Below are 25,227 nucleotides of genomic sequence, written 5' to 3'. Positions count from 1 at the left end.
GGGCCTTCTTTTGTATGTCACTTGTTGCCTTTCTCTTGTGGCTTTTAGCATTCCCTCTCTTGTGATTTTAATTATAATGTTTCTTGGTGTGAACCTCTTTAGGTTTGTCTTGTTTGCTGTTCTCTGTGCTTCCTGTACCTGGATGTTTGTCTTCTTCCTTAGGTTAGGAAAGTTTTCAGCTGTTATTTCTTCAAGTAGATTCTCTGCCCCTTTGTTTCTCTCTTTTCCTTCTGGGACACCTAAAATAACAAATGCTAGTGTGGTAGATGTTGTCCCAGAGTTCCCTTAGACTGTTCTTGTTCTCTTTAATTCTTTTTTATCTGTTCAACTTGGGTTACTTCCTGTAGTCTTTTGTCCAGCTCACTGATCCATTCTTCTGTATCATCTACTCTGCTATTGACTCCCTCTTATGAATTTTTCATTTCCAGTATTACATGCTTCATTTATGATTGGTTCATTTTTACGTTTTCCAATTCTTTGTTGATGTTCTCACTGAGTTGATCCATTCTTCTCCCAAGATCAGTGAGCTTCCTTACACCTTTTTGAACTCTTTTTCAGGTAGATTGTGTATTTCTGTTTCATTTAGTTCTTCGTCTGGGGTTTTATTCCGTTCCTTTGTTTGAAGTGTATTCCTTTGCCACCTCATTGTGCCTCTTTTTCTTTGCTTATCTCTATGTATTAGGTAGATCAGATACATCTCTGATCCTCGAGAGATGGCTTTACATAAGATATGCCTTATGAGGCCCAGCTGTGTGCTTCACTCCCGTCACCAGTTCCAAATGTTCCAGGAGTAGCCTCTGTGTTGGCTATGTGTGTCCTTCTTTGTGGCAGGGTTGCTCTTGTTGTAGGTGCCCAGGGGGGCTGTGCTGTACCCCTGGCCAGCTGATTGTAATTCTCAGCTACGTGTGGGTACTACAGACCCTTCAGTCATTTTGTCAGGTTCGGCATGCTCCAGCACAGTTGGCTACAAGGTCTAATAGCACATTCCTGTTGCAGTTTTTCTATTAAGTGAGTAGGCCCCCAGTGTGGCTGGTTGCTAGGCTCAAGGGCTTACAATTGCTGTAAGCCTCTGGCCTGCAAGGCTGTTGTTAGCTCCCTTAGGATTGCAGCTGAGTGGGGCTGGCCCCAGACAACCAATTGTTTCAGGCTTTGGAAGGTGGGGCCAATCCCCTATGTAGCTGTTGGAGAAGCACAAGCCTTCTGCCCCATGGCCCACAGGTCCACACACACCATCAACACAGTCCTGGCCCATGTGCACGTCCTGACTCCCTGAAGCAAACCCAGCCACCTGACTGCAGAGGTCCCCACACACTCCACCTACTCCTTGCTCATGCCCTGCCCCACAGATGTGGACCCACTGGCCTGCCTGAAACATATCCAGGCACCCCACATTTGCAAGCTCACAAGTTGCCCAAGGGCTTGTTGTTGCATAGGGCTAGTCCCTAGGGTGGGCTGCCTGCCCTGGTTGAGCTGGATTAAATCAGCGTTCTAGTTGGTGGAGCAGACCCTGGGCTAACAAGCCATGGGAATAACTCCAATGAATCTGCCAGTGTCTGTGTCAGCACACCTGTACTAGGTCACAACAATGGCTGCCACCAACGTCTTAGTCCCTGGAGACATTTCACCTCTCACTGAGATGCACCCAGAGCCTATCAGGTGAGTCTCTTTTCACCAAAGGACTGTGCACCTTTCTATTGATTTTAGGTTGCTTTCCAAAATGGGTGAATTTGTTTGTGGGCCCTTTAAAAGCAGGCTTTTCTTTTTTTCCTCTATATCTGATACCTTTTCTGAGGGTATTCCCCACTGGCATTAATAGCCAGCACAGATATTATGAGCCCAATCTCAGTTGTACTGAGTCCGGAGGATGCCTGTAGCAGCAATCCTCCCCCACTCAGGTCCCCTGTTCCTCCAGGGAAGGCTGTGTACCTTAGGATTGCTCCCAGCTGGTTGTGAAGCTCTGCAGCTTATAAACATGGCTTTTTTTTTCTCTCCAGAAAGGAATTTCTGCCTCTTCCACCTCAGTCATGACTGTCCCTTGTTGCTGGGGTTCTTTTCATCCAGCTTTCAGTTCTCTCTCAGGGCTAATTGCTCCATGAACTGTTGTAAGTTGGTTGTGTCCATGGGAGGAGGTGAGTTCAGAGTCTGTCTACACCATCATCTTGACACCAATCTTGATTTCTATTCTTTTATATATGTTAAGGTGTGTTTTATGGTCCAAATTCAGTTCTATCTTGGTGACTGTTTCATGTGAGCTTGAGAAGAACATATACTCTGCTATTGTAGGATGAAGTAGTCTATGAATGTCAATTATATCCAGTTGATTGATAGTTTTGTTGAGTTCAACTATGTCCTTACTGATTTTCTGTCTACTGGATCTGACCATTTCTGATAAAGGAAGGTTGAAGTCTCCAACTATGGTATTGTGTTCATCTATTTCTCCTGACAGGTGCATCAGTTTTTGCCTTACAAAGTTTGACGCTTTCTTGTTAGGCACATATACTTTAAGGATTGTTATGTTTCTTACAGAATTGATTCCTTTATCATCATGTGATGCCCTTCTTTATCCTTAATACCTTGCCTTGCTGTGAAGTCTATTCTGTCCAAAATTAATACAGCTACTCATGTGTTCTTTCGACTAGTGTTAGAATGGTATATTATTTTTCCCATCCATTTACTTTTAGTCCATATGTTTCTTTATATAAGTGGGTTTCCATAGAGAACATATAGTCAGGTCTTATTTTTTGATCCACTCCAGCAATCTCTATCTTTTAGGTGGTCCATTTAGATCACTGACTTTCAATATAATTATTGATATAACTGGATTAATAGCTAACATATTCATTACTGTTTTCTATTTGTTGGCCTTGTCTTAGTTCCTAGTTTTGTCTTTACTCTTTTTCTGCCTGTGCAGTTTTACTGAAGCTTTTACATCATTCCATTTTCTCTCCTTTATTAACATATGAGTTACACTTCTTTTTTCATTTTTTAGTGGTTGCCCATGAGTTTTCAAGGCACATTTACAAGTAATGCATGTCCACTTTCAAAGGTAAGTGTGATACCTTGTAATAACAAAATAATCCTACTTCCTGCCCTGTCCCTAGTATCACTGGGTCATTCATTTCACATATATATATCTATAAAATACAATATATTGTTGCTATGATTATTTTGAAAAAGGGTTACCTGCTAGATTAAGTATAAGTAAAATAAAACTTTTTATCTTACTTTCACTTATTCTTTGTTTGATGCTCTTTTTTGTTTTATGTAGATCGAAATTTCTGTACAATATTTTCCTTCCCTCTAAAGAACTTTTAAAATTTCTTGCAAGGCAGGTCTGCAATTCCCTCCAATTTTGTCTGAAAATGCCTTTATTTCTCCTTCACTGTTGAAGAATAATTTCGTAGAGTACAGGATTCCAGGTTGGTAGAGTTTTTCTCTAAACACTTTAAATATTTCTCTCCACTCTCTTCCTGCTTCATGGTTCTGACAAGAAAATGGATATAATTCTTATTTGTTCCTCTACAGGTAAGGAATTTTTTTCCTCTGGCTTCTTTCAGGATATTTTCTTTATCTTTGATTTTCTGTGGTTTGAAAATGTCCCTAAGTGTTATTTTTTGGCGTCTATCCTTCTTGGTGTTCTTTGAGCTTCCTGGATCTATGGTTTGGTGTCTGACACTAATTTGGGGGAAATTCTCAAACATTATCATCTCACATATTCTCTTTATTCCTTTCTCTCTTTCTTCTCCTTCTGATATAACCAATAACTGTATGTTGCACCTTTTGTAGTTATCCTATAGTCCTTAGAAATTCTGTTCCGACTTTTTTTGTCTTTGTTCTTTTTTTTTTGAGGATTCTATTGACATATCCTCCAGTTCAGACAATTTTCCCTTATCCTTGTCTAGTCTAACAATGAGCCCATCAAAGGCATTCTTCATTTCTGTTACAGTGCTTTTTATCTCTAGCATTTATTTCTGTTTCATTCTTAGGATGTCCATAGCTCTGTTTACACTGCCCATCTGTTCTTTCCTGCTAATGAATCCATTAGAGCCCTAAGTACAGTAATCACAGTTGTTTTAAACTCCAAAACCACTAATTCCAACATCCTTGCCATTTCTGTTTCTGATGCTTACTCTGTCTCTTCAAATCGTGTTTTTTGACTTTTGGTATATCTTGTCATTTTCTTGATGCAGGACAGGATGGATCCAACACTGTTCCTGCGGCTGTTTCTGCTTGTCTCTGCTCTGAGAAGCACTGACTCCCTGTATTTGCCTGTCTGTCTCCCCAGTCTTGGGGTCAGCAGTTCCCCGTGCCCTACCCTCTCTTACGGATCCAAGAAGAGCTGGTTTTTCAGTCTGTTGAGCTTTTTACTTGTTGTAGGACTGAGCGGTGACATACAAGCTCCTTATATGTGAAACTGAATGCTTTTTCTTTTTATCCCAGATAATTTTTTTAGTTTCTTTCTTTTCTGCCTTTGAAGCACTAATGAAAACTTTCAACCTGCATGTAGCATAATTTTAAAAAAACAAAGGTAGGGAAATGACTATAAGCTTCAAGATCATAGAAAAATGCAGTCAGTCTGCCTTACATTAACGCTAACGTGGTGTGGGTAGGGGAGGAATGTGTGTATGTGCTGCTTACCAAATAATGAATCCTTGGGCTATTTATCAGTAAATCATCAATAAATATATCAGCATATCACAGTGATAGCTACTGGGTCATCATTAACAGTATCTTTTTCGTTATTCTAGAATACCCTTATGAAAATCTAACTTTCCAATAATGAAAAATAAATTTTTTTTCACATCACTCACTGAAATAACTAAAAATGATTCTGAAGTGGCTGCAACAGCTAACAAAAGCTAACTATAACTACACTAAAATCAATAAATATTTATTGAGGGCCTATTACATGCTTAATAGAGTCTTATCAAAATAGAGTCTGATCCAAATTCATTTTAAAAAATGTGTTTATAAAGGTAAATCTGGGTTGGCCCAAGTATGGATTTTTTTTTAAATCTCCAATAGGATTTTGATGTGTAGCCAGGGTTAAAGACCTCTGGCTTCTCCCCCAAAATGCTATCACATGTGTTCTCCACGTCCTCATACTTGTTACTCCCTCTGTCTGGAATGATTTGTAATCACTAGTCACCTGATGAATGGCAACTAATATTTCAACACTATGTTATGCTCTGAGATATATGTAAACAGTCATCAATCAAACAGGAGCGGCAGAGATCTTCCTTAAGAGTTTTATCTTTCTCTAGAGTGTTATTAAGGGAGATGCTATTTTTTTGATATTTAAATAAACTTAATTTATACAAATTTGTAATTTATGGTTGGATTCTCAGATCATGATCTTTTCCAATTGTATTTAGTCATAGTTATTCTGTTTCTTTTTCATTGTCAGTTTTGAAACAAATACTTTAGGCTCCTTTCTAATACAATGCCCTTGCAAAGAGGCTCTTCAAGCTCCACAAAAACGTTACTAGCTCCCAGTCTGGATTAGCTTTCTTAGTCTAGATCTCTTTCATAGTCTAAGAGATAATGTATCTATTCAATTGTCTTACCTTTAGGAAGACAATATAGTATGTTGGTTAAGAATGTAAGCTTTGGAGCCACAATGTCTAAATCCAATCCCTACTCTGTGTGTTAGTTTTCTAAGGCTGACATAACAAAGTACCACAAACTGTAGGGCTCAGAACAACTCTGGGGGCTAGAAGTCTGAGATCAAGATGTCATCAGAATTGGTTTCTTCTGAGAAATGTGAGGAAAAATTTGTTTCATGCCTCTTTCCCAGCTTCTGGTGGTTTGATGGCAATCTGTGGTGCTCCCTGGCTAGTAGGTGCATAAGTCCAACATCTGCCTTCATCTTCACGTGCAGTCTCCCTGTGAGCATGTCTACGTCCAAATGTCCCCTTTTTGTCAGGACATCAGTCATACTAGATCAGGAGTCCACCCTACTCCAGTATAATCTCATCTTAACTAATTACATTTGCAAAAATCCTATTTCCAAAAAGGTCATATTCTGAGGCACTGGATGGTTAGGACTTAAACATATGAATTTGGGGGAGACACAACTGAACCCATAACACTCTGGAACTAATAGCCTTTAACACTGTGCCAAGTTACTTAACCTATTTTGTGTCCTGATTGCCTCACCTATAAAATGGAGATAATGATATTATTTACTTTATGGGTTGTTGTGAGGATGACATAATTGAATAAATACATTGAAGTACTTAGAATGGTGCTGACCAAGGAGTAAGCACTCAAAAACTCAGAGTTTATACCACTGCATTTGGGCAGCTATTTCTGGGGAAACGGCCCACAGAAAAGTAATTATTTTAAAACAAAACACTGGTTATCTTAAAATTCAAGCCCCTTAAAATGTCAGTTACTGGATGTTTTAAAAATATAAGGTTTAGAAGCATATCGATTTTGCTGTATAAATTAGGAATCAGTTTATTTTTTAAAAGCACAATAATTGTCTTTGGAAGTTGAAAAAATATTAGATACAATATTTTGTGTCACAAATTTTGACATGTTATTCAGGCAAACAGCAATGACCAGAACAACATACAGCATTTTGAATGCACTGAAATTTTGAACATAGCATGATCCATTGGCGAAACACCAAATTTCTCGTAAAGAAACGGTAAGTTCAGGCCACCTATCTTACCTTGTCTTATAAACTGCAGGATAATAATTTTGACATGACTAGGGATGTTTCAAATTGTATTGAGTAAAAGCAAATATATGCTCCCCTTTGGGGAGTTTGGTTTCATGATTCTATTATAATATGCCTCCTAAATTGCTAATACTCTATTGAGGGCAGTAGCAAAATGATGCCTAAATCCCCTGGGCTGAACCAGGAAACTCTATAGACTCTAATTATACAAAGTCATATTCACTTTATAATTGGATTTTTAGTGGAAGAGCTAAAATTCTAAAAGAAGCTATTTGGATGATTCTATTACATGACCAGTGATTAGACATGTGCTAGGTTTTGACCACCCAGTATCTATTCTGCTTGTTTTACTCAGCATTTTTAAGATATTACTTACCCCACATCGTGTCCAGTCATGGCAAGGTTGTCGATCAAGGGGTCCTGCTCTTTCTATGATGCAGGGGCCAATCTAGGGCAATCAGACTCACCCTTGCAGGATTATTTTTAGCTGAGTAATACAATTACAGGAAGAGAAGGGCTGAAATCAACTCAGCCCAATGAGACTGATAATGAATCCTGATCCCTTGGTCCCGGTGCTGCCCTCTCCCATCCTATTTTAAAGTTGCCTGTCTAGGATTATCTGATTCTGTGGATTATCCAACATCTTATAAATCTATTTTATGTTTATTTTAGCTATCTTTAATTCCTACTGAATACAAACAAAAAACTAGAGTGGCTACAGTTGGTAATCTCTAAGACTGGGCTTCTCACACCATCTGCATCTAAATTTTGTAGAGTGCTTATTAAAAATGAATAGTCCTAAACACTATCTCCAACACACTCAACCCAACTTGTTGGTAGTGGGGCTCAGCAATCTGTCATTTGAACAAGTTCTGCTGCAATTCTTACAGACACTAAGACTTGAAAGTTACTATGCTCAATCCGAATTGAGGGAAAATCAAAAATAGCCCACGTGGAGGGTCACAGTCTGAAGACTCAAACTGCCTGGCCTCTCATTAAGTATCTAAGTTGTCATCATTGCTCATTAATCAAGACTGCCAGGAAATAGCTAGCAGACACTTTAAACATATCAGGACAAATGACTAAACAGGTGATAAACAGAGAAGAAAAGAACACAGCAAAGGGTTTTAGAACCACAAAAAAAACTATAAAGAAAATGAGAGTAAAATGACAATATTACTTAAAGTCATAACTATCAACTGCTAATAAAAAAAAGAAAATTGTATAATGCATGGAAAGAAATTCATCTTTACAAATTTTTTTTTCCAAATAATTCTTCTATTCTTTTAAAACAGATTATCATTATTTATAGGGGATACAGGTTCAGTGTTTTTAAAAGTTTTCAAGATATTTACACAGAGGAACAACATTTAAATTTCATATCTTTACATTTTTAATATTCTAGGAATTGCTTGAAATCCTCCTTCCCATTTAGAAAGTACACTGATCTGACAGACTTAAGACCTGCTTTCTTTTTCCTTTGTGGTTACTAATTTGTTCTATCAGCTTTGCCAAGGAACTTAACATCCATATAAATTCCATTAGTAAAATAAGGCCAGTAATTTACTCTGCTTACTTAGCCTACAGAGGTGGAATAATAAAAATAAAGTGGTAGAATTAAATTAATATACACAGTTGAAAAGTAGTTGGTCTTTTTCTCTATTTTTCCTAGTATCTCAAATCCCCCATCAGTTGGGGATACACACATTTTTATATGTGCACTAATGGGAGAGACTACTGAGTGGTAAAACATGTTTGAATTTTTTAGAGAAATATCCTCTTTAAGCACAAAGATACTACTCATTTATTTTGGATTTAAATTAGAACTGATTTTCCTAATAATTACAGGCTCAAGCAAGTTATATCTGGAATACTTAATGTAACAGGACCTAAGATACAGTAGAAAAATTAAAACGTACACACACTTTAAATTTATAGTTCTTTTCATTATAGCACTAAAACAAGATACTTGGAATTATGTGAACCACTGTACTCCAGTGAAAAAAACTTGAATTTATAGAGCAAATAGCATAAGTGGGTCAGATTGTGTGTGTGTGTGTGTGTGTGAAAACAGATAGTAAGTATTAGGTCAGAGTGGAAAGAACTGCTAAAAGGTTATAAGAGCTACAGTAATAGCTAAGTAAACTATTTTTAAAATTTTGAACAAAATCCAATAATTCAAGCCTAACATATAATATTTATTTCAAATATATTCCATTTCCTATGTGTGATAATCATAAGCATGTGATACAAGGTTTCAATCACCAAATCAGAAAGTTGAAAAGAACCAGGGGACAGGAAGCAGATGCTCCTCTATTTCCCCACGGGCTGGAAGACAGCTCTATACTGTCACCAACTGCCATGTACTTCGGGTTAAGAAGAAATACGCACACATTAATTGTCGAATACCAAAACACTAAAGAATTATCAGGTATTTCCAAGAACAGCAGAGCAAGCAAGTGACAAAGCTTCTCTGAGAACTTCTGAAGAGCAGAGATTCCTCCTAATCCAGCTATTTCTAGTACAATTTTATTGGAAAGGGAAATCATACTGTGTTTGGGAGCACAGATTACTGACAGGAACTACACTGCCTGGAGTAAAAGGAGATGACTGTATTTGTATTCTTTCCTCTCTGTATTATGAGGGTTTATTTTTTCTCCTTTATAAATTTGCCAAAAGTGAAAGCAATAATCCCACCCCCATCAAATAAAATATAAAAGGAACTTTCATAACTTTTAAGCAAAAGCATTCTTGATAAACAAGCCTAAGAAAAAGCAGTGCGCATGCCACAGGGTACCCTCTTTTACAACCATTATAGAGTTGGGCTGGGATAGCTTCCAACCTCCAAAACACAGCCAACAAATATAATCCAAGTCTGAAGGCTTGCTTACAAGATGCTGTAGGGATCTATTTCCTGACCCTGGTTACCCCAACCAGTCTGTATGAGTCACTACTTTTTTTTACAATTTCTCCAAATCCGGAAATGTTGCCATTCAAAGTATAACCTTGCTAGAGATTCATTTGTTAGTGACAGTATGCAATCAAAATTAATCCTCTGGTTGCTAAAAATCGGGGAGGTTATAAAATCAGCTCTTGGCTGGCTATCAGGCTGCAAGGAGAATCTAGGACTGGTGGTTGTCAATGCAAAATGTGCCGGAAAGCTCAGCATGATGGAGCTATGGCTGTGCTGGGGAATTAGATCGTGTTTATCATCGAGGAAACAGGAGATGGAGGTAGACAGAGCCTCGTGTCTTCACTTCTGCTAAGACATTCTCTCATTTTCACTTTGGCTGGAAATTATGGCCAAATCCCTGACTTCAAGGCTCATTTCCAAGAGCAAAGGACAGATGGCCAAGCCATTCTATGCAGTCATACAAATGAAAGTGGAGTGAGCATGTTTAAAGCATATGAAATAGGATTCCATATTGTTAAAGTTACCACTTCCCCTTCTGCATCTCTGAAATCCATCTCTCATACATTTGACCTGTGTTTCCAGATAAAGGAACATACATAATAGGTGGCTTTGTCACTTTTTTTCCTTCTCTATTTTAGTTCTTTGCCCTCTGGAAATTTTGTGTGGGAATGCTGTCATATTAGATAGACCCATGTTTCCTCCTCTGAAGGGATTAGGGACTCACTTTAGGACCTGATGAGAATAAAATTCCTGACGCAGCTGCTGCTCTGAACAGCCTACAAGGGCAGGACAAAGTCTCTGTAGAAACCCATTCAGGGTACAGTTAAACTCTGATATCTCCAGGAATTTTTTAGGTTGGATAGGGGGTGACTTAACTGGTCTTCCTTCCTTGGAGAATGTTTATTCCTACTTTGTATGTTATTTTTCTAGAGAATAACAGACTTTGATGAAATTTTGGAGTTGAAGGTGGTGGCGGGGATGATTAATATCCCAGTCATGTGAACAACTTCATAGAACAACAATCCCAGAATCTCCATCAGACCACTCCTCTTGCAAGCCTTCCTTCCAGTTCTCCTATCATCTCTCTTATGCTCTCTCTCTGTAGAAACACAAGTTTTCCCACTATCTCACACAGAGGAATTTGGGACTCCTGTTGATGCTCATGCCGTCATTCAAGAGATTTTTCCATATAAAGGAAGTTATCTTTCTATGAAGATTTTCCTACTTGAGGGCATTTACTTTTATTCTAATTCTTCAGTTTTACAGACAAGGAGGAGATAAAAATCCCTGTATATAAATCTTGGCCTGTCTTTAATCATTTTCCTAGAATTTAAATTCATGAAAGTGGAATTAATGGATCCAAGTGTACCAATATTTTTCAACACATTGCTTAATTCCTTTCTAGAACACTTTACATCTTCAAAAGCAATGTTTGTTGTCACAGCATCCTATGAGGTATGATATATTAACCCAAAGCCATAACTTATCTAGAAAATACTGTTAAATAGGATGTGCAAAGATTCTCTACACATAAAAAAAAAAACTCAGAAAATTAACTGAGAAAAAGATCAAGACACCACCCCACAAAACTATAAACTCCTCCCAAAATATTAACTGTTGAGAAATGAGAACTGGGGAAGGAAACTTCCTTGCTTTCAGCTAAACATTCAGCCTAAGTTCTTACTCAAATTCTTAACCTCCTCCCAACTTCTTTCTAGCTTTTTCCACCAGAGGAGAAGCTTTTCAGAGCTAGACAATATCAGAATACTGTGTATGTGTGTAAAGTCACACCTGGAGCAAAGCTGCACGCACCTGCTTTTGTGTTGGCCTCAGTGGTCCATGCAGTAAACATTCCCATGCTGAAGCCTGCCTGTCCCTCCCCATCTCTTCCACCTCTAACTAGGTAGGTAGCCATTCCTGTTCATGTAGATATCAGGAAAGTGGACTTGAGATGATTTACATTTAAATTGGGAGATAAGAAACCCCACTTCAGAATAAGTTCCATTAGCTGTAACTCTACAACTGACCTTTTTCCAGGGATCCTATCACTGGTACATAAAGTACTATTAGGGTACTGGTAAATGGGCACTTCATTTCCCAACTGCCTATTGATCAATGTGTGCATGAGTCTTCAGAAGAAAATTTTAAATGGGAAAGAATAATGAGTGGGAAAATTTGGAGAGTGAAGCCAATCTTAAGACCTGAACAGTAATAAACATAATTAAAAGACAAGTTGGGGGAAATACTTGCAATTAACACGACATATGTAAGCCGTATATAAAGAGCTTAGACATAACAAAAGCAAAAATCTTAATCATTCCAACTTAAGAAGAGCTCAAGGATATAAATTAAAAATAGCCAATTCACATGAAATATTCCCAACTTTTGCACTGGAAAGAATTAAATGCAAATTCTTTCTTTCTTTATTTGGTGGGGAAGATTGTCGCTGAGCTAATATCTATGCCAATCTCCCTCTATTTTGTACATGGGACACCATCACACCACGGTTTGATGAGCAGTGTGTAGGTTCATTCCCAGGATCTGAGCCTGCGAACCCAGGGCCACCGCATTGGAGTGCACAAACTTAACTACTATGCCACTGGGCCAGCACCAAGTACAAACGTTTAAATGGGAAGTTGAAAGCAACTGCACTGAACATGATAATCTTAGACAATAAATGTTTCAGTGACAAATATTTTACAGAGGATATCAGTGGTTTTTCCTTAGTTTTATAGGAACCATATAAGCTTCCTGGATTCTGGTGCCACATCAGGAGCAGAACTTCCAACCAAGCTAATGGTGCTTCTAGAGAATGGGCTCAATATCATAAGTACTGTGTGTGTGTGTGTGTGTGTGTGTGTGTGTGTGTGTGTGTTTGATGGAGTGTAGACAAAATCTTAAACTTTACAATTAAGATATCAAACCCAGGAAATATCAATCTAGTAAAGTCTGGCTACAAGTCAGATTCTGACAGCCTACGTAAACCATCTGCTGTGGTAGAAAATACTTAAAGACTTATCATATACATTCTGGGATATAATTAAAATAATCTTTATCACATAGCAACAAATAACCATATTCTAGTATTGTGTAATGATTAAAGGAAGAGAAATACATTAATTCAATCATGATATACCTCATAAAGATATTTATTTTCATAAGTTAGATATAACGCCTACACTAGGGTATTGTAATGATAATAAGAAACCTAGATGCATGCAAACAGATGAGTAATCCATTAGGTTATCATCAGATCTGTAATTTTTTCAGTTAATCAATTATTTAAAGTCCAGCTTATGAAAAGATCTGTAATTATTTCAATTAATTGTTCTTTTTTAAAAGAACATCTTTATATTGGAGGGAGGATGAGGATCATAAAATGTGGAATTTAAAAATAAGAATATTATTGTAATTTAGAAACTAAACTGATAGTTTTGAGTGCTTTTTGACATTTTAAATGTACAAATCTAAATGTCAACAGCTAATCATGGATAATCTGCTATTGATTTTTCTCTGTTTAAAAATACCAAGTTCTGGCAGTAATTTCTAAGTCTATGTGCTTTTACAAGCACATTTCCCAGATATAAAATACAGGATCTACTATACAGTAATTTACCTAATTTCTTAGAATAAATATTAAAGAATACCAGCAATTTCAAAGTTATGCAACATTGCTAAAAACAAATACTTAATATTTGTTTTTATGAAAGTTATGAAAGAATTAGAATAAAACAAGAAATTAACATGGTAGGAAACAGCAAGAAATTATAGAAATATTTTTAATCTTTAAATTGTATATATTGTAAATCATACAGGTACTGCCAATTTTAAATTCACCAAATGGTAAAATATCAGTAGACAAAACCACACATAATCCATTAAAATTCAGATTTTGTGTTACATTTTTAAAAGCAGCCACCATCAGTAAATATATTATTTCTTAAAGGAATAATAAAATTTTCAATGCAAAAAACAAGTTTTACCACGTACTTAAAAGTTCTTTGGTCAATCCAAGATATTATTTACTCGGATATTTATTTTTTTACTTATATGCAGAGTAAGTTTTAATCTTTAAGTAGAAAATAATTCAAAGTAACTCAAAAATTGAGGTCTCTGGAGGGGCCTTCATTTTAATTCTCTAATTATTTTCATATATTCATGATGACGAATGCTGATAAATGTGAGATTCATTCATCTCCCATGTATAACTCAAACATCTAATTTGTTTGTAAAATTTTATATTATTTCCCTTTTTTAAAATCTTTTCTATATTGCTAGTATTTAACTGGCAGGTATATCTCTTTAATTTTATAACACTGTCCTTAGGGTGGGGGAGGGTAGATCTTATTTCATTTCCAGCAGTTGCACAAAGTCTTGGCCAATATATGATCATGCTCAATATAATGAATATTTATTCTCAGTGTCTCCATATATTCACTCACAGATCCTTGAGAGTAGTAATTTTATGTTTTCTTCCCTGTAAACAATAGTTCGCAGATGTGAACTTATCTAAGGAACAGCTAAATCCATATTACTTTGATATATAAATTAATGTTTTAATTATTCACCGACATAAAAATAGCCTCATTAGTTAAATCTTAAGCTCTCAGAAGTTTGGGTTGGTGGCTTGCCTTTACATTTCCTGTGCCCAGCACAGTGAAAAAACATAACAGGTATCAATATATTTCATTTAAAAATTGGATGAATATACACATTGTTGAACTAGTTTGAGAATTTTAGGAAAATATACATGACTAAACCATATAAATTAAGAACTGAAGTGTTTATATCAAAGTAATAAAAATAAAAATGAAAAAACCCAAAGATAACTATAGCTTTATTTCAACAAAAAAGTATTCAAGAACTTTATAATAGAAACAAGCGAACAATTTCATCTGATTATAATGCTTGGTAACATTTTTAGGAAAAAAATTATTCATTTCACTTTAACAAGCATATTAAAACTTTAGAACACTAATCTTTAAAATAAATTCTTAAATTTTAATTCCACGTTACTGGGTAATAGAGTTCTTGAAAAATCTAAAAAACAATGCATATATATATATATTTATGATCATAAACTACTATTATAAAGGTTCTTACACATATAATTTTTATTGAACAAACTACCAATCTGTTATTTTAATAACATGAGTGAATACAGTTTTTCTAATCTATAAAATGAAGTTATTACACTATAATACCATAAGACAATAAGTTATTGTGCCAGAGGCAACTTTTTGCTCTAATATAGTGTCATAAAAATCACAATAAAATTGGAGCATGTTAGTTTTTACTTACCATGCTAAGCAATATGCTATACCAAGAATATACTTCTGAAATTTGGTGTTTCTTTTCCAGAGAAAAATTGAGATCTCTTCCTGACTGCCCCCTCACTAAATTGAGACAAAGCAACATCGGACTGTCCTCATTAAATGTTCTAGTATTCTAAAATTTTCCTGGCTATTACACTCTTTATTTTTTGTTGATGCATCATACTCACTGTTAACAAGTGAACCAATGTATAGATTTTAATTTTTAGAAAGTGACAAACTCATGATTTTGTGCAATGCTATCTACTAGTTTGCTCAGCTATTTTCTCTCAGGCTTAATGACAACGAGGAATTATTTTTACTTGGATTCACAAGACAACTATTATCTGAGTATACTTTAAATCCAGAGGGAGAGTGGAAAGAAATTTTCAGTATTTTTTCTGTTGTTGTTGTTGTTTTTGATGAAGCTAACTTCCATGAGCTAACATCCGTGCCCATCTTCCTCCACTTTATATGTGGGATGCCTACCACAGCATGGCTTGCCAAGCAGTGCCATGTCCGCACCCAGGATCTGAACCAGGATTTTTAAATATAAATTTCAGTTGCCCAAGACGTCAATTTTTAGAATAATTTATTTATTGATAACTATATAAGATTAACTATATTTTAATTCTCTAACTAGATATTTAATTTCTATTATCTTCAGCAATATTAAAGTATCATCTTATAGCAAGATAAGGAACAAATTTCTGCCTTAGAAAGTAAAAATTAAAGGTGATATTCGGATATAATTCAATTCAAATTTGAGGGCAACTGTTTTAATTAGTTTTAGATAATTCTTACTTGAAATAGATACTAATGTGATACCTTTTTATTTCCTAGTATACAAAATATTTCTCTTTATTAACTTGCTTAAAATATACCTAATTATAATCATCAGGTAAGCAAACTTCATATATTGATTTTTTTAATTGTCGGCAAGTGCTGTTCCTTATTCTAGATATTACACTCTATGTACTATTTAAGCACGTGTTTCTCTTTGCACTGCTCATGTACCAAAAACATAAGTATCATAATACAGAACAGTCAACCTGAAAGAAGACATAATTACTGTCATTTTATTAGTAAAATAACATAGTAAATGAATAAATTATATATATTTACATATAGTGCTTAATTTTTATTAGTTCCAGATATCCACAAAGATACTTAACATTACAAGGCAAAATAAATTGACTACTTCTACCTCCTGAACATTCAGTTTCTAAGGAGACGTTATCTTGGATCTCCTATGATCATAAAGTATGACTTTTACACTTGAAGTTATGAAATGAATGGGAGGAAGAGTGATGAGTTTCAATTATGTCTCCCAAGTACAGATCATCAAACAGGCCAACAGCCAGAGGACTCAGCAGTACCCTCAGAAAGTAGCTCAATGTATATCTCAGGACATGGACCGAAAACATACACTTTCATCCCAATTCTCACTCCAAGCTCAACTAAAAGGTAGGCTTGCTCCTATCTGAAACTGGAAAACTACATCTTCAACATGAATTACGGTTTTTAACAACTAACCCACCTTAAATACACACAGCAGAATAAGCCAGTCTAATATCCTTTGACCAAAAGCTCACTCTACATGTCAGTCCATAGAAAGCCATTAGATATGTGAAATATTTATTTTTGCACCCATGAATGTTTTTAAAATGCATTTTTGTATGTTTCCTTTTCAAGTAATTAAAGAGAATATATACCCATCCATAAAACATGAGAAAATTCTTGTGAAGCAATTTTACAAATAAAACACATTAAAAGGTTGGTAGTATTTCCTTACTCCCTTCCCTCTCTCCTACATAATTTCATATACTGTAAAAGTCCTCTTATAAGAATCATCAAGTGAGCCAGCCCTGATGGCCTAGTGGTTAAAGTTCGGACTCTCACCACTTAGGTGGCCCCGGTTCGTTTCCCAGTCGTGGAACCATACCACTCATCTGTCAGTTGCCAGCCATGCCCTGGCGGCAGCTCACATAGAAGAACTAGAAAGAACTATAACTAGGATATACAACCACACACTGGGGCTTTGGGGAGGAAAAAGAAAGAGGAAGATCGGCAACAGATGTTAGCTCAGGGAGAATCTTTCCCTGCAAAAAAAAAAAGAATCATCAAGTAATTAAAGAGTAAATATCAATTACTCATGGATATATAACATCAACAGAGCAGATTCAGTTTCTTAAAGAAACAGAGACTGTATCACAAATATCGTAGTAGCCTCACAACCTAGCATAATGCCTGACACAAGGGAGATGCTTAACATATGGTTGTTGAGTGACTTATTCTCTTAACTTTGAGATAAAACGTAATGAAATAATACATTACTTTCACAAAAATGGTACATAAATATTTTACATTATGAGGACAGATCACCACTACTATTATATATTATAAGAAACTTTTTTTGAAGTTTTCTAATTGATTCTGGATCTAATTTTAAGAAAATAGAAATTTTTCTTGCCAGATCTAGAAACAGACTGGACACTCTTCACTGGATCATCTTTTCTGGGAGGAAGCGTCCTCCGTAAGCCCTCACATATGGTAAGTACACCACCTCTCAAACAGCAGACCTTCAAGAAATATCTGCTTAAAGAATGAGTGTTTTCTTTCCGTTTTAGAATATTTATCATTGACAACTGAAATTGTATATCCCATAAGATGTCATAATGTTTATCAGAAGGGAATAACTATAAAAATAGTATTTCCCAGAATATTCTAAGCACTAAAGTGTAGGATTTATATGTTAGAATATATATTTAAGAATATTTGGAATTGTTTAAATGAAGCATATCCAGAGTATGAATTTTCTAAGTACAAACTAAGTATATAGGACTGTCATTTAAGTTAGGACTTTTAATACTTCTGTATATTTAATAATTGCATTCATATAGTACTATTAAAGGGCAACTCAAAGTAATGGGTAATTAACTGATGTGGGAAATTTAAATCACATGTAATTTACTGTTGTTCAGTGAAAAGCCTAAGTTTCTTCCCTTGTTCCCACCCCCAAGAATATGATATATCCTGAAGTCTTATTTCTAGGTCTCTAACAAACTTTCTAAACATTTATTTTTTTCTCTTCATTTAAATAAAATCCAGAGAGAAAAGAACACTAATGGAAAATATCTGAAAACACACTTACATCTAATAGCACTTAGATTTTTTGTTTTCATAACAGTAAACTGATCATAACAGAGATGAATAAAACCGGTACATAAGCCAAACTTCCAAATATTGCTCTTTATTAGCTAAAAACTAGACTCTGTAGGATTACTATATTGCTCTGTGAAGATGTCACCACCCATTTGTGCCATTATTCCTTCTAACAAAAAATAACTATATATGGAAAGTTATTACATCAGAAATGCATCAATAAATTGCATTTTTTGATCCAAGTGTACATTATCTACAATGGTTTGAAATAACAAGACTGTACCATGAAGATTATATTTTAAATCATAGTTTGAGCTCAATGAAGTGGAAAATAGGCATCTCACCCTTGCTATATCTTTTCGTTCTACACGATCCCTCTTATCCCGTCAATTATCAATAATTATATAGCAAGGTCATTTTTACAGGGAGTAAGTGAAAATTTATTTGGAGTCCTTGAAAAAAATGATACAAATGTTGAATCCCTACATTTATTTCTCTGTAAGAATAAGATGGTCTCATAAATTCTAACTCCAAAATATACCTCTAATCCATCTTCTCTTCATGTTCACTACCACCACTCTAAGACGGACCACCAGAACTCCTCTCCTGGACACTGCAACAGACTCCTAATTCTACTCTTCTAATCATCTCTTTCCTGACTAGCCGTAATACTCTTAAAAGGCAAACTGTGGGGCCACCTCAGTGGCGTAGTGGCTAAGTTCATGTGCTCTGCTTCAGTGGCCCCAGGTTAGCTCAGCGACAATCTTCTTTAAGCAAAAAGAGGAAGACTGGCAACAGATGTTAGCTCAAGGCCAATCTTCCTCACACAGACACACACAAAATTGATTAAAATTTCCAACAGTTTCCCATTTTACCTCAAATAATATTAAAACTCACCTCCTTCCCATGGCTCCTTTTCTACTCTGTGTATCTGCTTCCTGTCTTTCAAACCTCACTTTATGCTACCCTCTTCCTTCCTCATATTGGACTCAGTTCTTCAAATGTGTCAAGCTCATATCTGTTCAAGGTCACTGCCCAGGCAGTTCCCTCTACAAAGAATGCACTTATTCCCACTCTGTATGACTAGCTCTTTCTCTTCCCAAAGAATGTGGCTTAAATGTCATCTTCCCTGACAGCCCTTTCCAACCATCACATTTAAAATATAATTCTCTATCTCAATGCCTTTGCTGCTTCCTCCATAGCATTTCTAACAACTTTTATCATTTTATTTACTCATCCTATTTTGTTTTTTGTCAGTTTCCCTTACTAGAAAATAAGTTCCACGAAGGCATAGACAATATCTGCCTTATTTATCCTTTTATCTCCATTATCTAAATATTAATTCTAGAAAACAATACTCAATAAAATAAGGCAAAAAGCAGAAGTAATATAATTCCCAATTTTGGAGAAATAATGTCAGTCTAATTACATTGCAAGTTGATCAGAATGCTAAAGACGCAATATATCAAATTATGTTGCACACCTTAATTATATACATTTTTTACTGTTTAAAAGAACACTGGAGATGTATAAACAATTTAATCCTTCTGTATAAGTTTAATTTGATTACAGTTGACAATGTTTGCATTTTGATTACTTAACTCTATGTATTGATCTCCATCATCTTTGTATTCCCAAGAAGTGTTGAGTCAAGAACACAATGAAGAAAACTTCTATTACCTGGGGTTTGGTTGAGGTACAGTGTAAAATAGGATCTATTCTTCCACCATTTAGGACAAACGGAGTATATTGTCAAAAGTACTCTTGTAGTGAGGAGATAAAGGGAGATCGATCGAGATATGGTGCCTGTGACAGGGAAAGAGTTTACAGAAGGAAAAACAAGAAATCTATGATGCCTTTTGTACTTACAGCTATACTAGTAATGATTAGCTAAGAAACATAAGAATTTCTACTCTAATTTTTTTAATATTTAATTTTGTAACATAAAAGAACCACAAATTCCTTATAGAAAAGTTTGAAAATATAAAAAAAGTAAAAAGCTGAAATTTAACCATTAATTTTGTCTTGTGCCACTAGATACATACTTTTCCCCTTAGGAAAATCCAAATAATATTGCTTTATTCATGTTACTTCTAGGTTGAAGAAGAGATCCTTAAAGATCACCGTATAATTTTGGGGGAAGAAAAAGCTTTTAGACATAGTTAAGACTATATCTAAGACTAAACCTTAAGACTATGTGAAACTCAACAAACATCATTTAGACAACCAAAGTATATCAATGACATTTTATCTTTCTAATTTGAATACTAAACATAATGACTAACTACATAATGATTTATTTCAATTTGTAAACGTAGAATAAAATTACTTTCCAGGTTGTTTTTATACTTAACAATAAGGCACGAGATCACCATCTCTTGCACCTTTACAACTATGAATATTTTATCCCCAAAAATGAAATTCATCTAAATGCAAGGTTTTCCAGAAATATTCTTTGTAAACCATCTAATTTTCCTTATTTAACAAACTATTTAACATTTTCAGTAAAGTTCACTCTTCAACTTTCTAAAAAGATTTCACTCCTCTCCTTTCTATAAATATAAAAACAACTTTCAGTTTTATGAACAATTATTATGGATGTTCAACTAATTTTAGGCTATGAATTTTCTTAAGCAGATATTTTTCTGCTTAGGTATGCTCAGCTGTATTTACATACAACTCAGTGGATTTTATACTCAAGTCATTCAAATTAACAAATTCAATAAAAATAATGCATCAAACTACCGGTTTGCTTGTTTATTTCGTCACTGAATTCCCTGGAGAAAAAATAAGAGCAATTCACACAATCTGGGTCATAAAATGAGCTCACCAGACTCTTGTATCCAAACCATATTTTAATTTAATGAATTGAGTATCTGATGATTTTTGGAAACATGAAGTCACACCCTGAGAGATGCATCAACTCTTTTAGGCTCTACAGTACTGTGTGCTAAAGTGGATAATCTTGGAGTTAACGGACCCCTGGTGGCTACTAACCCATGTAATTTATATATATGGTTACTTATATAAAACTAGACTGTTTTATATTCAACTGTGTCTCCAATACAGAAACAAAAGTTTAGGTATATTGAGAAGGTAAAATGTGCTTTTCCTAAAATAAAAATTTCCAACACCTAACAAATACTGTGGTTTCAAGTAGAGGGAAAATTAATGGAATAAGAAAGACTTGAATACAAATCATGTTTTCACTTACTTAATCAGATGAAGTGATCTAGGAAGCACCACTACTTTCTGATCGATTCAAGGAGGTTTAGGTAATAGGAAGAGAGAGTCAAATTGATTTATTTTGTCTTTATAGTGCAAAGCTTCACAGCCAGTTAAAACATAAGCGATGCTTCTTATAGTCAAGTGACTTTTAGTACCATGTTAAGCACCATGTTAAAAATGATATAGTTCACTTTTTTGTCATCACCATCATTTTACCCTGCCTGAGTATAGAGAACTAAGGGGGCAAGAGGAAGAGGGTGAATCCACTCATTTCAACCATGAAAGATTTTATATAATTTGGTAAAAATAGATAAATAACATTAAAAATTTACTTCGTGAATATCCTTCGTCAGAAGGCAAGTTATATAAATATGAAATTTTACCCTCCATAAAATAACCAATTTTAAAAATAAAACATGAATTCCATTAGCTCTTAAAATAAAAAGTTACTAGGAAAATAAATACCATCTACTTGAAATTAAATACTAATATTACTGATATTTACTATGTGTATATCTAATTTGTTTTATGTTAATATTTCTATATTGTATACATAGTATAATAATGCTGTAACATCTCATGTTTTACGTGTTTAAAAAATGGTAACATATGTTTTGATTCATGCCACCTATTTATGAAACTACAAATTAAGAAAATATCGCCAAAATGTTTATAAGAATAACATTTTGCAGTTTCACATTTTATTAACCATCATTGTGATGATTCCCGTATTCACACGTTATCCCAAGGTATTATGGAGCATAATTTCTATTCACTATAACTTTAGGCTGTAAAAAGCATTTTATAAGCAAACATTTGCGTCGGATCAAAAAATCTTAGGACACTTTCTCTATAATCTTCTTTTGAAGAATTCCTCTAAATTTTACACAATTTAGCCCTTAGGTTGTATTTTATCCAAGTGTAATCTCATGCACAGCCCATGTTTTTAGCGTATTAATACAAATTCAAATTAAGAGTTTTAGCAGACTATCTTTAAAGATCCTATTTAACTTATGAGTAAATTGAGTAACACTCATTCACTAACATGAAGTTAAGAAAACTGGGGGCCGGCTCCGTGGCCGAGTGGTTAAGTTCGCGCTCCGCTGCAGCGGCCCAGGGTTCGGATCCTGGCGGAGACATGGCACCGCTCGTCAGGCCACGTTGAGGCGGCGTCCCACATCCCACAACTAGAAGGACGTGCAACTAAGATATACAACTGTGTACAGGGAGGAGTTGGGGAGATAAAGCAGAGAAAAGAAAAAAAAAAAGATTGCAAAAGTTGTTAGCCCAGGTGCCAATCTTTAAAAGAAAAAAAAAATTCTCAGAAAACTGATAAAAATACACACAAATCACACATGCTTGGTAAATATTTTAGGTAAAATGTCTTTTAAAAGTAATGGAAAGTCATTAAAAAAAACAAAAATTACTACAAAAACTTAACACCTACTCTACGCTCTTGAATTTAATACGAACATCTGAAAGGTCAGGTGTAACGGGACGCGTTCTGGTGGAAGGGCCCCGGCCCCGCGGCGATCCGGACTCGCGCCGGCGGCCCAGGCCCGGGCGGGGACAGGCGCATCCCGGGCTCCCAGCGAACAGCAAACGCGGAACCGGGAAGCTACCGCATGGAAACACTAACTGTTCTGTTCGAGTCTGCCGGTAAACTTGCTCTGGACGTCCACCCCTCTTCGGAGCCCTAGACACCGACACAAACCACGCCATCAACGTCTGCCTTTCCCACTATCCACAACGGCTTTCCTCTCCGCGCCACAAAAAGGCGGCCAAGTGAGGGGACACGCGCTGCCCCTCCACAGAGGCGCAGGGACGCGCGCGTCTGACCCCAACGCCGGCCGCCTGGAAGCCCGCGGGCGAGCGCACCCGGCGGGCGGCATCACAAGGGCAGGACGGCGGGGGCGACCCCGAGCTTCCCTGGGTCTGCGACCGCAATCCGGCGGAAAACGGTAATCATCGGAAACGCACGCACAGCACCCCCCGCGCAAATGGGAGCCGCACGCCGACCCTGAATGTCCTAGCGCTGAATGAAGTCAAACGGCACGCACGCTCACGGGCAAGGAGGCGGCTGTCGTCGCCTCGGCCGTTTTCCCAACCTCCTCGCCCGCCCAGAAATGGCACTCTGTCCCCTGACCTCCGTCTTCCACCCGCCCGTGCTCCCGAGGACGGACATGTTAAACGCTAACTACAGCCCAAGTTCGACGCTCGCAGTCCGGGACGCGTGACATAACAGGTGACACCCGGTGGTCATCCCAGCGCCAACGAGCGCGCCCAGCCAGGGACACGCGGAAACTTTCCGGGAGCCAGCCGCGCGGCCTGAGAGGACCGGGCGCGGGGCAGGCGCTCCCACAGCGCGAGCCGCGGCTCTCGGCGCCGGCAGAGGCGCGGGGCGGCCACCTCACCGCGCGCCCGGCCGGCGGACCCCGCTCGCTGCCCGCGGCCGGGCGGTCTGCGCGCCCCGGAGCCGCGCGCTCGGCCCGGAGGGGACCGCCGCGCCGGCCGGCCGCGGGCGTGCTCTCGGGAGGCGGGGAGGCCCGCGGCGCCGAGGGGCAGTCCGCACGAAGTTCCCGACGGGGCACCGCGCGTCCCCCTTACCTTGGTTGCTGGGGGCGCGGGCGCCGGCGCCCGGCCCGGCCGTCAGCAGCGGCAGCAGGAGCCCGAGCGGCAGCAGCAGCCCGTGGACCGCGCGGCCGCCCATGGCTCCCCGCGGCGCGCTCCTCCGCCCGCGGCGCGAGAGGCGGCGGCGGCGCGGCCAGGTGCGCGGGTCCCGGTCCACGTCCTCGTCCTCCGCCTCCTCCTCCTCCGCCCGGCCCGCGGGCGCTGTCCCTGGGCGGCCGCCGCGCGAGGCCCCAGCGCCGGGGCGCGGAGGTCCGGGCGGCCCGGGCGCGGGCGCCGCGGCTTCAGAGGCGGACGCCGCCTGCGGCGCCAGGGAGCGGCGGGCGGCCGGCGGCGAGCGGCTCTGCATCCAGCGCCGCGTCCCGCTCGCGCGCGGACTCTCCACTGGGGCCGGGGCGCGCGCGCGCAGTAGCGAGCCCGGCGTGGGGCGGGGCGGGGCGGAGGCGGGCACCTCCCGGCGGGCAGGGGACGCCAGGTGCGGCGGGGGCGGCGGCCGGCCGCCTGTCCTGACCGGCGGGCGCTCGCGGAGCCAGCGGTGGGGAGGCGCCTCCCCGCGAGGGGGCGCGGGAACTCTGCTCCCGCCGAGCGAGTGAGGCGGCCGCTCCGGGGGCCGCGAGGGTCCGAGCGAGCGGGCTCGGGCCTCAGCCCCGCGCTGGTGTGGCGCTGGCCGCGGCCCGCCCTACGCGCTCCTCCACCTCGGCGGCCGCTCCCCCGGCGTCCCTGAGGCGGCGCGGAGCCCCCGAGCACTTTGCTCCTCACTCCGCGGCGGCGGCGGGCGCTGGCGGGCTCGTCAGCCTGCCGCCGGCTCCCCGCTCCGCGCGGGCGGGCCGAGCCCTAGGCGAGCTCCGGCCCGACGCCCCTCAGCGCCGCTCGCCCAAACTTGCGGGCCGGGCGAGCGCCTCAGGCTGCGGCCGCCGATGCTGCGCCCGGTCCCAGGAAGGCCGAGCGGGAGCCGGCCGCCGGGGCTCACGAGGGCTGCGCGTCACCGTGTGGCGCGGACTTCGCGGCGGAGGTCACAGGCTGTCGCAGCCGTGGGGCCCGCGGGGGGCGGCGGCGGGGCCAGGGTCGCCCTCGCTGCCCCGACGCCGCGCTGGGGGCCGGCCGGGCGGCACGCAGGGCTGACAGGGCGGGCAGGCGCGGGTGCCGCGAGACGGGCGCTAGGGGGGGACAGTCGACCAGAAAACGCCGCCGCCGCGCGGCCCGCAGTGAGGGACGCGCCGCCGCACGCGGGCGCGGGGCCGCGGCGGCGGCGGGGCCTGCGGGCGCGCGTTCGCCGCTGGCACTGGTCCTGG

The 25,227-nt window shown here is 39.2% G+C and overlaps 1 protein-coding gene across 7 annotated transcripts in view; it reads right to left on the bottom strand.

Moving 5' to 3' along the window:
* EPHA6 (EPH receptor A6) overlaps positions 1 to 24,416 on the bottom strand; it is a 792,264-nt gene extending 767,848 nt beyond the window's left edge. For 5 of the 7 annotated variants that reach the window (XM_070508536.1, XM_070508537.1, XM_044771750.2 and 2 more), the window contains exon 1: positions 23,915 to 24,416. In XM_070508536.1, coding sequence (XP_070364637.1) covers positions 23,915 to 24,284 — 370 coding nt within the window. In that variant the 5' untranslated portion in view covers positions 24,285 to 24,416. The remainder of the gene's footprint in view (positions 1 to 23,914) is intronic. The other 2 variants (XM_070508540.1, XM_070508538.1) reach the window with 2 other exon arrangements.
* Between the last annotated feature and the right edge of the window lie 811 nt (positions 24,417 to 25,227).

This window comes from Equus asinus, chromosome 5 (genome assembly GCF_041296235.1).
Source record: "Equus asinus isolate D_3611 breed Donkey chromosome 5, EquAss-T2T_v2, whole genome shotgun sequence".
NCBI classification, from domain to species: domain Eukaryota; kingdom Metazoa; phylum Chordata; class Mammalia; order Perissodactyla; family Equidae; genus Equus; species Equus asinus.
Note: the sequence above shows the minus strand (reverse complement) of the source record. Positions and strands in the feature narration are given on the sequence as shown.